Source organism: Uloborus diversus, chromosome 10, assembly GCF_026930045.1.
Source record: "Uloborus diversus isolate 005 chromosome 10, Udiv.v.3.1, whole genome shotgun sequence".
Lineage (NCBI taxonomy): Eukaryota > Metazoa > Arthropoda > Arachnida > Araneae > Uloboridae > Uloborus > Uloborus diversus.
This window is the reverse complement of record NC_072740.1, coordinates 112,012,965-112,029,638: the sequence shown is the minus strand read 5'-3', so window position 1 is coordinate 112,029,638 and position 16,674 is coordinate 112,012,965. Positions and strand designations below refer to the sequence as shown.

Sequence of the window (16,674 nt, the reverse complement as noted above, 5' to 3'; positions counted from 1 at the left end):
ATGCTATTTTGAGAATCTGTTTGGTGTTCCTGAAATATCAATTACAAAATTGATATTGACATTAAAAGACAAACCTGCTCATTACTGTTTGGGTGCCTATATCTAGCCATTTACTCTTGTCACTGTTAGTCAAGATCTCTATGTGTATATGCCATATAATATTTTATATGGTATCATATTATCATATTTTAAAAGCTAAAACAATGGTTAAAAATTTTAGTCCTTTCTTGAAATCACAACTTTTAAAAAGATTTTTAAAAATGACAGGTAAGATTGAACGGTCTGTTAGAGATTGAGAAAAATAAAACACACATACCACAATTTTTTTAAAAGAATTTCATTACTGCATGCACAAAAGTTTTCTAAGTAAGTTATTTCTATTTTTTTTAAAAATGTGCCACGAAGATACATATTTCTATAGTATTTTTATAAAGAGAAAAAAAATAATATAGTTAAAGTCAAATATTATATCTATATGTCAGAAAACTGATGAAAGCATGTGTGATAAAAAAAACATTAAATATTAAAAAAACACTTTAAACATGTAAGTTGCTAAGAAATTGATAATTACTCGGTTTTTAAACGAAATGCTCCTCCAGCTAACATAATTAAATCCATAATTTGACACTAAAAGTTCTGTCACATATACAGCACCAAAGCAATACGTGAGAAGATGTGACAATTCACCTTTAGAATGAGATCTTTCCTTGACCTATAACACAAATACAAAAATTATTAGTAAATGCGATTAAGCAATTTTTAGTTTTAAAAGAATGCACAGTAAAAGAAAAAAAAATACAAATAGAATTTCTGCAGACACATGGCAATTCTCTAGATAGGTGTTAGTTTGCATCTCAAACTTTTCAACTTTTCAGAAGGAGAGCATTACGGCATTTTTTCTTGAAAGACAAGATATGTATTTTCGTTAAGCTGCAAAAGTTCATAAAACATCTTCATTTATTTTAGAGATATTGAGGGTAAAATTAGTAAATTTGACAAAAAGTGACATTACACAAATTTTTTCTTAGCTTTCTTGAACTTTTATGCATAAATCAATTAATTCTTCATTAAATTTATCATCTTTAATCAAAACAAATATGCTAAAAATGCTTAAGTATTCAAATTTTTCAAATACCCATCAAAAAATTTTTCTCGTTAATTCTAATTAAATTTATGGAATAAATCAATTTTATATTATTTAGCACTGTTAAATGCCTGTTATTTTGTTTGTTAAAAAGTAAAAAATAATGATAAAAAAGAATGGAAAATACCTTCTTAAGGTAGCTATGAGCATAGAACAAAAAATTGCACCTTTCAAGAGAACAACATGTATAGAAAATATGTTCTTACAGCGATATATACAGATTGATTTTTATTGAGACAATTTACAAGTGAGTTTTGACATCAGTGTTTGGAAAAACTTTTTTTTTTGTAGTGAACAACAACTAATTTTCTTACAAATGTAGCTAACTACAACTTTTTATTTAAATGTATCAACAAGAAACTACTTTTGAAATGTAGTCGCAACTTTGCTACTTTAAAAAAAAAAAATTAATAAAAAGCACAATCACACTGTTTGAGGCTTCGACGAAAACATTTGAAAAGCTGTTTTGATTAATAAATTAGCTCATTTGAACATGGAATATTACTAAGAATTGTTTATTTTTGAGCAACTTTGTTATTCTAAATCACTTTTTACGATTTATGTAAATATTTGCTTCATAAGAGGATTTAAAAGTTGAGTGAATTCAACCTGCAAATTTTTAATCCTTTCTTGCCAGCAAATATTTTATACAAGAAGTGCAACTTGACTACTTGAAAATGTAAATAGAAGCAGCAATAATTTGATTTAAATTTTACACTGATATAAAATTGATTAGATGGTGAAAAACAGCTTTTCAACAGAAGAGAAAAATTTTAATTTTCATTATATGAATTAATTTTATAGGAACTAATCAATTATTGTTATGCTTTAAGCTAGGATTCTGGACTGGACAACATCCCATTTTTTACGTCACAGATAAAATGAAATAAAAACGTTTTTCTATTCAACCAAATAATCTCAAAAACTTAAAGATATTTATTAATCAACTTTTATTAGGTTGAACTATCAACACTGAATTACTAAAAAAACAATAATTACTGAAATAAAAAAGTTGTAATGTACCATGTTCTAAAAATGAACTAAAAAGGATAAAATAATTTCTTTAAGCTTCAGGTACAATTAAACTTCTTGGCCAAAAAAGGAACTAGTATTTTAAAAAGGTCTTGAGAAGCCATGCCACTTCACTCTGCTAAATTGGAGATAAAAAGAATTTACAGAAATTCGTTTTGTCATGTTGCTTCTCAGGCTGCTGAGGGTAAAAACTGAAAAAGAAAAAAACTGTGAAATGTTCCACCTGAGTTCTTCTTGAGCGGCTGCTGTGGCTGTTTTAAGACTTTTTTAACAGGACACAATTGTCTAATTGCCTATTTGTACCATTTTTAACTAACGAATTCTCCAACCTGTATTATAACTCTGGACAAGTCATGGGCACTGCTCATCAGGATGACTGCTCTGCTTTTAATTGTGTTGTTGATATTGGAGAGCCCGTGGTCCAATGACTTAATGGTAATTGGCCCGGCATTTGAGAAATAGAAATAAAATCATGCACCATAAAAGTCCAATGCAGTTTCAGAATTTCTTACAGATTGTCTGGAAAATTAGCGATTGTAAATTTTAAATAGCTATAAAAATACTTGCAAGCTTCAAAAGGAAAAATATGTGATGCACACAACAGGAAATTGATCTATTTATTATAATTTAACAATTTTATCCCTCTGCAAATAGTATAAACTGAGGTATAAGTTTTCTCCTTGATAGCTATCTATTATACTTATGGTTATGTAGTACATGGAAGCTGCTCTTGTATTGAGAATTAAAGAAACCAGGAAGAGGGATGTTGCCATAGATGGAAATGTTATAAAAGAACTAATGAAGCAACTGTATTTAAAAATATATTAGAATATAATGATTTAATCACACAACATAAATCCCCAACATCCTGATTCTTTAAAGATACAAATATCATTACTGGATCAGCTGTACGGTGTTATTATAGTTCGTCATTTTACTATTACACCATACTGTGCGTACAGTGCTGGTTTTTTTTATGTCTCTCCTTCCTGTTGATAACTGATTTTGTGCATCATAACAGTATTTTATGTTGATTAAAACGGTTTTTTTAGAAATACCAATGATAATTCAGTTCTTTTTGCAAGAAATAGTAATGTATAATTAAGGAATGATTTAAAACAGTTTAAGGCGGTGTTAACATGTGTCTTAAATAATTAGGTATGTTTATAAAAATATTAACACATATCCTTTCCACAACGCGAAATTTCGACTTACGCGAGGAGTCTTGGACCGCATCCCTCGCCTAAGTTGGGATTCGACTGTACATTTTACTTTTAATAAAAGAATTGTTCTACAATGAATTTTCAAGTGAAACCTCACTAACATTTTAGCATGAAATTAGTTAAAATTAATTATAATTCACGTTCAAATTACCTTGGAACATGGAAGAAATTTTACTTGATGAAAAATTTCTTTGATACATTTTTTTTTTTTGGATATTTAATTCTAATTTAAGAGAGCATTTTTTCATTCTCATATTAGAGGATTTATGCCAAAATGTTAATTAAAATTAGAATAAACTAACAATTAATAGTTAACTTATTTATAAGATCATAGAACAATGCATTGTCATCTGTTCTGAAGTTGCATACCAAATTTTAAAAGAATATGGTCACAGGAAGTGGGTAAAAATTGAGTCCTAAGATTCCGCCCAAACAGATAGCCACCAAACCAAGTTAATAAAACCATGGTAAAAATAAAGAAATATGAAAAATATTCTATGGGTACTAGTATTCATTTTTAAATATACTAATAATTAAGCTATCCGAAACAGAAAACGAAACTAAAAATGCTGAACTTACTTTAATGTGCAATTTTGAACTACAGTTGAGTCCCGACTTGCATGAGGGATGCATTCCGAGACCCCTCACGTAAGTCGAAATTTCGCATTGTGGAAAAGGGTATGTGTAAAACCTTTCATTAACATATTCAATTATTTTAGACACTTGTAAACACCCCCTCAACTGTTAAAAACCATTTCCTAGCTATACATTACTGTTTCTTACATAAAGAACTGAATGCTTACTTCCATTTTAAAAAAAGTTTTATTCAACATTAAATACTGCTAAGATGCACACAAAATCAATGATCAATGGGAAAGAAAGACATAAAATAAACCATTACATGATGCGTACAGTATACAGTAAGAAAAGCAAACGCACTATAGTTTTACGGTAAAGTAGATCCAGTAATGATATTTTTAACTTAAAAAAGTGAAGATGATAATGATTTATGCTGTGTAATCAAACCGTTATTCTAATATATTTTTAAGCAGTTGCTTCACTAATTCTTTTTAAAAGTTTCCATCTGTGGCAACACCCCTCTTCCTGGTTTCTTTAATTCGCAATACCACAGTAGCTTCCATTTTCATAAATTTTTCCATTTTACTAAGCAATTACTCGGTAAACTTTTATGTGTTTCCTTTTCTTGACTTTTAATTTTATGTATGGAATATGGAAGATTCACTCATACCTAATTGCAGTGATGTTCCTATCAAATTTTCTGAGGGTACACTCCCAGTAATCAGCTGTGCACAATATGTGTATTGATCATGTACATAATATGTCATAATATGAACATTTTTGAAGCTTGAGGGTATACGCTATATGCCTAAAAAATGTTTGAGAGTATACGGCGTAGGGAACACCACTGCCTAACTGTCATGCTACCTTCGACGCATTTTTAAAGTTCAGATTCAGCTTTTCAAGAAGCTTTAGCTTTCCTTTAATTGTCAAAAACTTTCTCTTTTTCTTTCTATCTACACAAACTTCAGATGAAACAGAGCTCTATGGTGTCATTATATTTCATCAACTTCCTCATTTGGAATGAAAAAAAATAAATGGAAAATAAGGAGTGGTTATTTGTGTAAGTGATGTTTAGACTAGTAAGGTGTGGGAACTTCCGCTCTCAGTGATGCGAAAGGGAGGAAGGTCTATTCACGAATAAACAAATATATATAGTAGCCAATGGGGTTGTTTCCTTCAGTCAAAAGTAGTACTCTTTGTCACTGAAATTGATAGAATAAACAAAAAAAAAATAACATGGACCCAGAAAGTACTTTTATTTTCCCAACAGCTATTTTTTAATTAAATTATTTAAATGTTCAATTTTTCAAACAAGGCGTGGTCTTGATGACGTAACAAATGATGCTATTTGGCAAATACGACCAGACTTCCCGCTTTTGGCGGGACAGTGCCGCTTTTTGTCTTACTGTCCCGCTGTGGGAATGTCCCGCCAAAGTGTCCCACTTTGTCGAAAAAGTGCCGCTTTTTTTGTTTAAATTCCGTCACACAAGAAATATAACATACAATCTAGATTTTTTAAACGCTTTTTCGATTTTTCGCTGTCAGTAAACGTAAGAACGTCATGTAAAATGTTATTCTTTAATGTTTAATGCGCTGAACTACCTCCACCATGATTTGGATTGAAGACGAGGAGCTGTTAAGCGTCAGGTGTTGGCCGGGAACAGGGGGAAATAAATTATTTTTATTCATTGTGATTGTAACTGTTACACGTTGTATGATTATCATAATTTTACGAGATGGGTACACGTAAATGCATTTTGAACGACAACTTGAAAAATAAATTTCCATTTCTCAAAAAGGGCGACAAAGGTGAAATCTTTTGTGAAAAATGTCAAGGGCATTCATTCAGTATATTCCACGGAAGAGTGTCGGATATAACAAAACATATTAATACAAAAAAACACAAGGATGCCGAGTTTTCTGCCGTCTCTTCCAGCAAAGTTTAGTAATTTTTTCATGTCAGCTAATCCTTCTACAACCGATCTTGAAGTCGCGCTGCTGAAGGCGTTTGGGTGTATCATACCGTTAAAGAAAACCAAAGTTTTAGGTCTAATCGATTGTTCGACCAAAATTGTCCAAGCATGTTTTGAGTGAAAATTGTGTGTTTCAATATTCTTTACATCAATACTATTAAATTATTTTCAACTTGAGTTTTTTATTGGTACATTTGAGTTATTTCTCGGCATAAAACTGTTACGTAAACTATTAAGCCTGTGGAAAAAAACTACTCTACCCCCCCCCCCTCCCGTCATGTGTCCTGATGTTTTGAAAAATCTGGTTACATTATATTTGGCGCATCTTTCTTCCACGTTTCCATGTTATGATAATCAAAAAGCAAATTAAAATTGCGCTCTACGCTTGCTATGAAACATATCGTTGCCAATACAAGTGAATAAAGATGCGAAATAAATATTTTGCTCTGTGAATGGTACCAGAGAATGGCATTTCATCATTTGTCATGTCATCGGCAGAAGCGGTAAATAATGAAAGAGAAAGTGATTTAAGTAATTTTTCAAAAATATTAAATTTGAACAAATTATATAAAAAATGGTCAGATACTATGTTTTTAAGCATGCTCTTTCAGAAAAAAGTACTTTTAAAATTTTGAAAAGGACCCCATTACAAAGCCAATACTTCCACACCACGATTCCACACCAAAAATTTCCGTGTTGCGGGTGAGGAATTCGCGTTAGACCTAAAAGTCTTTGCTGGTGAAAAAAATCGCATAATAACCATTTCCCGTAAGTTGGATCGCGTTGTAGTGGGAGCCGACTGTAATTGCAAATTACATTGTTAACAAAAGCTTTTTGCTCAGTAGGAAAAGTTTGCATGAAATGGAAAAAGTTCTATTTTTATACTTTATAACATTAACATTTATTGTAAGTCTCCAAGGGCAGTTCATTTTTATCCTCTTCTATTAATATTACAGTAGCCCCCAAATTTGGTTTATTGAAACCCCATTGAAATCTAAAATGTTCATCCACGGGACATTCTCGGCTGTCAGAAAACCCAAACCTGCTACTAAATTCGCAGTTATTGCTTATTCTTTTCTTTCTAAGCCACACTCTATTCAACGCCAATATTGGCAAAACATCGAATTCATGATGCCAAACTAATAGGGTCAAACAGATAGAACATATGGCGTCAAAATGAAATGACTGAATTCAGCTCGTGTTTTTACGAATTTTATTTCTCATTGCATTAGAGATGTGTTGTTCAAGAACGGACGGGTCTAAATGACTGACTTTTTAAAAATCAATGGAGCAATACCATCTTCTTAAAATAAGAAGAACCATTATTTTCTAAAAGCTTACATTTATTTTATATAGTTCTCTCTCTTTCTCATTTTATTCCTTAATTTATTAAATTTTAAAACTCTTCTGATATTACTTTCATTTTTTACACATCGAAATCATTTTCGTTTTGTTTTCACCTGTGACCATACTACACTTGGAGAAATGATATTTTGATTTAGAATTAATGCACTATTTCACCTAAGTTCTTTATATTTATCTATTTTTGTAGCATTAAAAATATTTTAGGAGAGTATTCCATAGTTTTTTCTGAAGATGAATTCTGCTAATTTTTTGACGTCATGTGTGAATTTAACTTACTTATTTCATTTATAAAAAAAATCTATTTAAATCATGTTTACCAAATTTGAATCAAACTGCCACTTTTCGAACGGAAAACACATAATTTACCACTCGATCACTGGAAAATATTTTACAAAATGAACTATACTGCCGTGGGAAGGTAAAAGGCAGTAACTACAAATTTTTCTTTTTTCTTTTTGCATTTTTGTCATCTATTGTACTTTACCTTTAATGTACAAGCTTGTTGATTTGTTTTCCGTTGAACGTAAAGTATGAAAAATTATTTCAAATTTCAACATTTCCCATTTGTTGGTATGGAACTCAAAAATTGTTTCTTCAAATAGCTCAAAAACTGATTTGTGCAGATACCGCTCTTTACCTTCCTATGGCCGAATTTCTTTATACATCTGAACCTAAATAAAATATTTTTTTACTAAATTTTTATCGGCATATTTTCTTACTAATTTTAGTTGATTTTTCTTTAAACAATATTAGTGCTAGAATGCAACATTTAAAATGTATGTGAGTAACTCTTACTGATACGTCAAAAGAAAATGTTTAAAAAGGATGACATCATTCAAATGACTGAGCCTAATAAAAGGGTAAAAAAATGAATGATGCTCTTATGAACAGGTAATTAAAAAGAACAACATTGCCCATCTCTACATTGCATCCGCTGATGACTTGCCCCAATCAGATTTGTTTGAGAACCTTGCTTCCCTTTTTCAAAAACTTCATTAAAAAATAATTTCCAGAAATTGCTACAAACTACTATCATTTTGTATTGCACTACTTGCACTACTCACTGCTTCACTTTTTTTAAAAAGTACTCTACTTTTTTGGAAAACACATAAATCCCTCAAATTTAATCAAGTATTTAAAAATCAGTAATAAGCTTTGAATTAAGTACAGAAATAACTAGTTAAGCTAAGGATGATTTTATTTTTCTAAGAATATAATTTTACTTGTAAAAAGCTTATGATGACTTCAACACAGGAACAATAAAAACCCATTGGTGATGTGCTGTTCATAGTATCGTTGGATATCATTAATAATTGATATTGTAGAATCACGTCATAAAAGGGGAAAAAAACAACTTTAGAGGACATTCTTACAATATTTTTTATGTTTAAGATACACACCTGATCCCATGTGAGATTACAGAATTCTTTAGTTTCTGCTATGAATTTTTCCAGACTCCCAGATCCATTCAAATAGGTCACTATATGATAAAAGCTTGCAAATGCCTAAGTACAAAAATAAATTAATATAAACAATTAATTTCTGACAGAAACATATCTATTTAACTAAAAATCTTTTAATACTAAACTCTAATTAAAGACAACTTTATTACATTGTTTGTGTACTTTCTACTACAAATATTTATAAGAAAAGTACTACACATATACACAGTCCAGTCACATTAATGTGATCACCACGCACTTTCCACGTCAGAGTTAAATAACCAATCACAGAAGGCAGGTGGCAGCACAGTGCAGTTGAGCGTATATAAAGGGTGTGTGAGGGCTTTGTAAAACATTTCAATCGTTGGCGTAATGCAGAAAGGAAGTGATTTATCCGATGTCCAAAAGGGCATGATCACTGGCTTTCGGTTCAAGGGTGGAAGCATTTCCGAAACAGCTGAGTTTGTGAACTGTTCGTGTGCCGCCGTGGTAAAAGTGTACTGTGCATGGCAAAATGGGACCGTCCAAAATCAGCGACGTGGCAAATATGGTGCACTACAGGCCATAGATGACAGAGGCGAACGACGGCTGTGGAGATGCGTTTGGGCAGATAGATGGGCTACCGTTGAGCAACTGACCACCAAAATAAACCAAGGGGCTACCAAAAGTGTCTCCCAAACTACTATTCAGCGAACATGGCTGCGTCTGGGCCTCCGAAGCAGACGCCTGGTTCGTGCACCTATGCTGACTGCTGTTCATCGACGACAAAGGCTAGAATTTGCACGCCAGTACAGCAGCTGGATGTCCACTGAGTAGCGACAGGTAGCGTTTTCAGATGAATCGCGTTTTATGCTCCATCGGACAGATGGACGTTGGTGTATAAGGAGTGAAACCTCTGAAAGGAACCACCCAGCAACCATTGCCGGAACGGTCCTGTCGGGCTAAATGCCTTTATTTTTGTTTCTTGAAGGATTTCACCAATATTGTTTTAAAAAAAAAAATTGTAACTTACCTTTTGCCATTCCGGGAAAAACCTTGCACGAGAAATCCCATCCACCTGCCACTAACACTCAAATGTTTGAGTTTGAATCGGAAGTGTTCGGAAAATTTGTGGCACGCTATGATTGGTTGCCGTCATTCGGCAGAAGTCGGTAAACTTCCGACAAAGCACATGTCGATCACATAAGATAACCATGTTGAGGTGTTGGGCGCTGAATGTCGAATTAAATAAGAGTTGTGCAACCTGCAAGCTGTGTTTTCCTGGGTTGAGCTGTTCTTGCAATATGCAAATAAGGTAACGTCACATTGTTAAGAGCACGGTCGAATCTGGCCATAAATACTCGGACCGACCATAGCTCGATGCTCTCTCTCTCTCTCTCTCGCTTGTCTTCTCGTTTTGTGTTGTTTGTGTATGTGTTCGTCCATGTCCTCATAAAGTTTTTGCTACTGGCCTCTCAGGGGAGGTCGGATTTTTCCGAATGATTCGTCATAGATGCCCCCAGTTTTTGGAAGCGAGTGCTGTAATGAGGTTAATAAAATGAAAAGTTATAGTCCAACTTAAGTGGGTTGTTTGGTCTTCAATGCAAAGAAAAGGATCGAGTCCATCTTTGATATTTTCCTGGATATGGTGAATTTGACTCCTCAGGTATGAACTGACCTGTGTGCAATTATGGGGGAAATTGTGATGCCGTCCTTCTACCTGTGGGGAATTCACTGTGGAACGCCGACGGAACTTTTGACATCTGCATGGAGTTATTGTAAGATCTTTTTGACCTAGCATAATTTAATATTTTTGAGGACTGAACTATTGTAATGTAACTATTTTATAATACATGTTAAATAAATGTTTTCAATGTTAAAAAGTGATTCATGTTTTATTTTCTTCGGGCAGACCACTCCCTCAAAATTCAGTTGGAAATGAGTTGCCTAATTTTCAGCTTAGCTGTAGGCTATTAACTCTATAACATCTAATTATATCCAACAAGTGGTAGCAGAGACGTGTGGTTGACCTGCCCGGAGAAAATTGAATCATTTTTTTATTATGGAGAAAGATTATAGAAATGTCGAGAAGTTGGGCTCCCATAATTGGGCTACCTGGTCCAAAGATATAAAAATGGTGCTCATAGAAAGGGATTTATGGGAGGTTACCCAAAAGAAACCAGAAGGGGAATTAACTAGTGCTGACAGAAAAAGATGTGGCCAAAAGCTTTAGCCATCATCTATTTAAACTTAGGAAAAGACATAAAAAGACTAATTGATAATTTGGAAGATCCTAGTGAAGCTTGGAAAGCCCTTAAGACAAATTTTGAACCCCCATCTTTGGCCAGAGTAGCCGCACTATGGGAATCCTACTTCTCTTGCAAAATGCAAGAAGGTGAAACGGTGGGATTATTCGCTGCAAGGTTGGGGGGAACTTTTAACCAATTAGTCAAAAATGGATATATTATAGAAGAAAAACTCAGAACTTTTCAATTGATACGGCATTTACCTCAAAGTTTCAGCAGTATTGTTCAAGCCATCTACAGATGGGAAGGGGAGAGATTTACTTTCTCTAAAGTAAAAGACGAACTACTGGCTGAGGAAGGCAGGATTAGGTATTTGGCCGAAGAGCCTAATGTAGAAAATTCGGCAATGTTTTCAAAACCCGGAAACTCCGGAATGGCAAATGGTAGGAGTAAATTTCTTGTTAAAAATAAAGTTTGTTACATTTGTAAAAAGAAAGGGCATATTGCGTCGAAGTGTTGGAGCCGTAACAAAGTAAAACAGGATAAGAATTTTAAATTCAAAACCAAAGAAGACCCTCAGGCAGGAATGTTTTGTTCCGTAGATGAAAACGAAATTTCTGCAAACACTACCTACCCAAAATGTGAGGATACATGGCTATTGGATAGCGGCAGTACATCTCATTTTTGTCGAGATAAGTCATTGTTTGCCGAACTAGAGCCTGTACAAAACACAAAAATGGAGGGTAGCGGTAGGAAACGTGAAGAGCCAAGTAGAGGGCATTGGGAAAGTAATTTTTAAAATTGAACCAGATGGAAAATTAGTTACCATCACCCTCAATAATGTTTTCTATGCTCCAACACTGCGACGCAACCTAATTTCTGGTTCTTGTATAGACAGACAGGGCTATAAGCTTAAATGGTTGCCCGGAAAGATCTGTGTTTTTAATCAAGAAAATGTTAAACTATTTACAGCAAATTTAATAAATAAACTTTATCATGTTAAACCAAATTTTTATATTGATTGTGAAAATGTTAATTATACAAAAGTTTTTAAGACCAAGGACCCGTCTGAAGGGGCCAATATGGTCAGTGTTGATATGGGAAAATGGCATAGGAGGTTTTGCCATATAAATATGGAAAGTATCACCAAAACGAGTAAACTTGGTGCAGTCCAGGGACTAGAGATTAAGAAGGGGCAAAAACCCAATTGTGACCCTTGTCAATTGGGAAAAATGAGGAAGTGCTCGTTTAAATCTATGCCAGGAAGACGTACTAATTCTGCACTTCAATTGCTCTACATGGACCTGATGGGACCCCTTTAGACCGAGTCCTTGGGGGGAAAGAAATATATTTTTATAATTATAGATGATTTCTCAAGAAAATCATATGTTTTCTTTTTAAGAGCAAAAAGTGAGGCCTTTAATGTTTTTGTCAACTTTCAAAAAAGGACTGAAAGATTCCTGAACTCAAAGATTTTGGCTATCCGTTCCGATAACGGAACAGAATTTGTTAACAAAGATTTTGAGAACTATCTCACCAATCAGGGAATAAAGATAGAGCGGACCAACTCCTACACCTCACAAATGAACGGGGTTGTAGAAAGATACAATTTAACCATAATGAATGGTGTGAGGTCTATGCTCAATGATTCTGGATTGGGGGATGAGTTTTGGGCTGAAGCCGATCTTTGTTTTAATTATATAAGGAATCGGACAGTAATAGGAAATATGGACAAAACCCCTTTTGAACTGTTTTCGGGGCGTAAACCTTCAGTGAGACACCTACGTATTTTTGGGTGTCCTGCCTATGTAGGTCAGCCTAAGTCTAAACTAAAAAAGTTAGATATGAGGGCTACCAAGGGGATCATGGTCGGATACGCCTTACGTATCAAAGGGTACAGAATCTGGGATCCTGAAACCAGAACAGTCACAGAGACTATTAACGTAAATTTCAATGAAAATGAAAAATGGGGGGAATTAAAAGTCCAAAATAAAAATGAGAGAAAATTTAACTTTATCAGGCCTATGAGTGAAGTTCAACTTGAACAGGAAATCCAGGAGAGCATTGAGGAGACTCCCTGTGAAAAAATTAAATGGGTTAGAGAAAGCCAAAAAGAGAAAGATCGGGGATAGGACTGATATTTATTATACAATTGCCGGTAAAAATAAAGTAAGATTAAATTCACTAAAACAGGTTTTAAAATATTGTAGTGAAAATAAAATAGAATATAAACCAAAACTTTTTGACTTTTCAACTAAAAATCCAACAGTAGGGGAAATCTGTGACGAGAGTGAAAGTTCGGGAGAAGGTGAAGAAGCAAGTTTAGTGGAAATTTCTATACCGAATTCGTATAGGCAATGTATCGCTACCCCCAAGGTGGACAACTGGAAACTGGCCATGGAGTCTGAATTAGATGTCATTAAGCAAAGAGAGGTGTGGGACCTTGTACCTCCACCAGAGGGGAAACCAATTTTGGGAAATAGGTGGGTCTACGACCTCAAGGTAAATGACAGGGGTGAAATTGTAAGATACAAGGCCAGATTGGTTGTGCGGGGGGGACCGTCAGTCGATTGAATCATATTCTGAAGTTTTTAGCCCAGTAATTGAGTTTTCGCTTGTGAGAGTTTTCTTTTCTATTTTTATATGTCTTTTAAAATGGTGTCACTCACAAATTGATGTAAAAAATGCTTACCTATATGCTGACTTAGAGGAACAAATCTACATGAGACAACCAGAGGGTTTTGTCAGTAAAAGCCACCCTAATTTTGTCCGTAAATTGAAGAAGTCTCTCTATGGACTACACCAGTCCGGAAGAAACTGGATTTTAGAAATAGACAGTGTTCTTTGTGGTTTTGGTTTTCAAAAATTAAAAGGATGTAATTGTGTATATCACAGAGACAAAGACACTTTTCTTCTTATTTATGTAGATGATATAATAATTCTAGCAAAAAATGAAAATTTAATTAAAAAGGTAATTAATGAAATTAAAAGTATGTATGATATTAAAGAAATGGGGGAAAACCAGAAAGCTACTGGGGATTGAATTTGTGGAAGATAAAAATAATCTTTTTATTCACCAAAGCTCTTATATTTCGAAGGTCTTGGGGTTATTCTCCGATTACTATGTGCCAAATTCAACCCTCCAAATCTCAAAGGGTACAGTTTTGTCGAAAGACGACTGCCCGAAAACTGAGGAAGAAAAAAGGGAAGCAGAAAAGCTCCCATATAGAAATTTGTTGGGTTGTGTGGCATACATAGCGGGAAAGACCCGGCCTGACATCTCTTATGCGGTGAATATTTTTTCCCAATTTCAAGCAAATCCCGGAAGGAAGCATTGGGATTTTCTATTAAGATTGCTAGGATATTTAAAGTATACAATATCATACAAACTAAATTTAAGCTCTATCAGTAGTGTAGATCTACGGGGATTTTCCCGACTCCGATTACGCCGCTAATCGGGAAGATAGAGTCTCAATGGGGGATCAATCTTGTGTATTGATCGGGGTCCCAATTAATTGGAGGACATTTAAACATAAATGTGTTGCGTTATCCACAATGGAAGCAGAATATATTTCACTTGGTGAAACTGCAAAAGAAATGGTCTGGCTGAAGAGGATAATTGCAGAAATAAGTGAATTAAATATTGAAAACCTCCAGCTTAGGGATACAGTCATTTATTGTGATAACACTGCAACAATTGATTTTTCTAAGTCTCCCATTGAGAATTCCCGTACAAAACACATTGATGTAAGGTACCATTTTTTAAGAAATTTAATTGAGCAAAAGATTTTTTTGATTAAATATGTGAGGACAAATGTAAACATCGCGGACATTTTCACTAAACCCCTATCTAAGAATTGTTTAAATAAGCTTTGTAAAATTATATTTAATTGGGATTAACTTAAAAGGGGGGGGGGGGGGCGTATCAAATTTTTGAACTATTTTTCAAATGTATCTTTTGTAAATATAATGTGAATGTAGTTAAGTGTTTTTAATGTATATAATGTGGTTTTTTGATGAAATTCCTTCAAGAGGGGGGAACTTGTTGGGCTAAATGCCTTTATTTTTGTTTCTTGAAGGATTTCACCAATATTGTTTAAAAAAAAAATTGTAACTTACCTTTTGCCATTCCGGGAAAAACCTTGCACGGGAAATCCCATCCACCTGCCACTGACACTCAAATGTTTGAGTTTGAATCGGAAGTGTTCGGAAAATTTGTGGCACGCTATGATTGGTTGCCGTCATTCAGCAGAAGTCGGTAAACTTCCGACAAAGCACATGTCGATTACATAAGATTACCATGTTGAGGTGTTGGGTGCTGAATGTCGAATTAAATAAGAGTTGTGCAACCTGCAAGCTGTGTTTTCCGGGGTTGAGCTGTTCTTGCAATATGCAAATAAGGTAACGTCACATTGTTACGAGCACGGTCGAATCTGGCCATAAATACTCGGACCGACCATAGCTCGATGCTCTCTCTCTCACTTGTCTTCTCGTTTTGTGTTGTTTGTGTATGTGTTCGTCCATGTCCTCATTAAGTTTTTGCTACTGGCCTCTTAGGAGAGGTCGGATTTTTTCCGAATGATTCGTCATAGATGCCCCAGTTTTTGGAAGCGAGTGCTGTAATGAGGTTAATAAAAATGAAAAGTTATAGTCCAACTTAAGTGGGTTGTTTGGTCTTCAATGCAAAGAAAAGGATCGAGTCCATCTTCGATATTTTCCTGGATATGGTGAATTTGACTCCTGAGGTATGAACTGACCTGCGTGCAATTATGGGGAAATTGCGATGCCGTCCTTCTACCTGTGGGGAATTCACTGTGGAACGCCGACGGAACTTTTGACATCTGCACGGACTTATTGTAAGATCTTTTTGACCTAGCATAATTTAATATTTTTGAGGACTGAACTATTGTAATGTAACTATTTTATAATACATGTTAAATAAATGTTTTCAATGTTAAAAAGTGATTCATGTTTTATTTTCTTCGGGCAGACCACTCCCTCAAAATTCAGTTGGAAATGAGTTGCCTAATTTTCAGCTTAGCTGTAGGCTATAAACTCTATAACATCTAATTATATCCAACAGGTCCAAGCTGGAGGCAGGAGCATTATGGTCTAGGGAATGTTTTCCTGGCCTTCTCTTTGCTCACTGATCATTGTGGAAGGCACGATAGATCAATACAAGTACGCATCTGTCCTTGCGGACCATGTCCATCCCTACATACGCATTGTTTTTCCTCAGGATGATGGCATCTTCCAGCAGGAAAATGTGAGGTGCCATACAGATGCCAGTGAACGTGCGTGGTTCGAAGAGCACCAGGATGAGTTTACCATCCTCCCCTGGCCTGCAAACTCACCTGACTTAAACCCAATCGAGCATCTGTGGGACCATCTTGATCGAGTTGTTCGCGCCATGGATACTCAACAGCATAATCTAGCGCAGCTGGCTACGGCATTAGAATCGGCATGGCTCAACATCCCAGAGAACACCTTCAGGGACCTAAGTGACTCTCTTCCTGCACGTCTCGCAACAGTCCGCTTTGCAAAAGGTGGTTATTCTGGCTTTTGACAGATGGTCACATTAATGTGACTGGACTGTGTAGTTCCAGTCAAACTAAGGAAAAAATACCCTTAACATGGGCAATATTGCAACAGAAGGTTTTTCAATTATTTTTATATCAGTAACTAGAC

At 34.6% G+C, this 16,674-nt stretch overlaps 1 protein-coding gene across 4 annotated transcripts in view; it reads right to left on the bottom strand.

Annotated features, from left to right (window-relative positions):
• LOC129231543 (ectonucleoside triphosphate diphosphohydrolase 1-like) overlaps positions 1 to 16,674 on the bottom strand; it is a 102,956-nt gene that overhangs the window by 17,723 nt on the left and 68,559 nt on the right. For all 4 annotated transcript variants that reach the window (XM_054865885.1, XM_054865887.1, XM_054865888.1 and 1 more), the window contains 2 exons: positions 8,720 to 8,824; positions 572 to 712 (listed from right to left, as the gene is read on the bottom strand). In XM_054865885.1, coding sequence (XP_054721860.1) covers positions 572 to 712; positions 8,720 to 8,824 — 246 coding nt within the window. The remainder of the gene's footprint in view (positions 1 to 571; positions 713 to 8,719; positions 8,825 to 16,674) is intronic.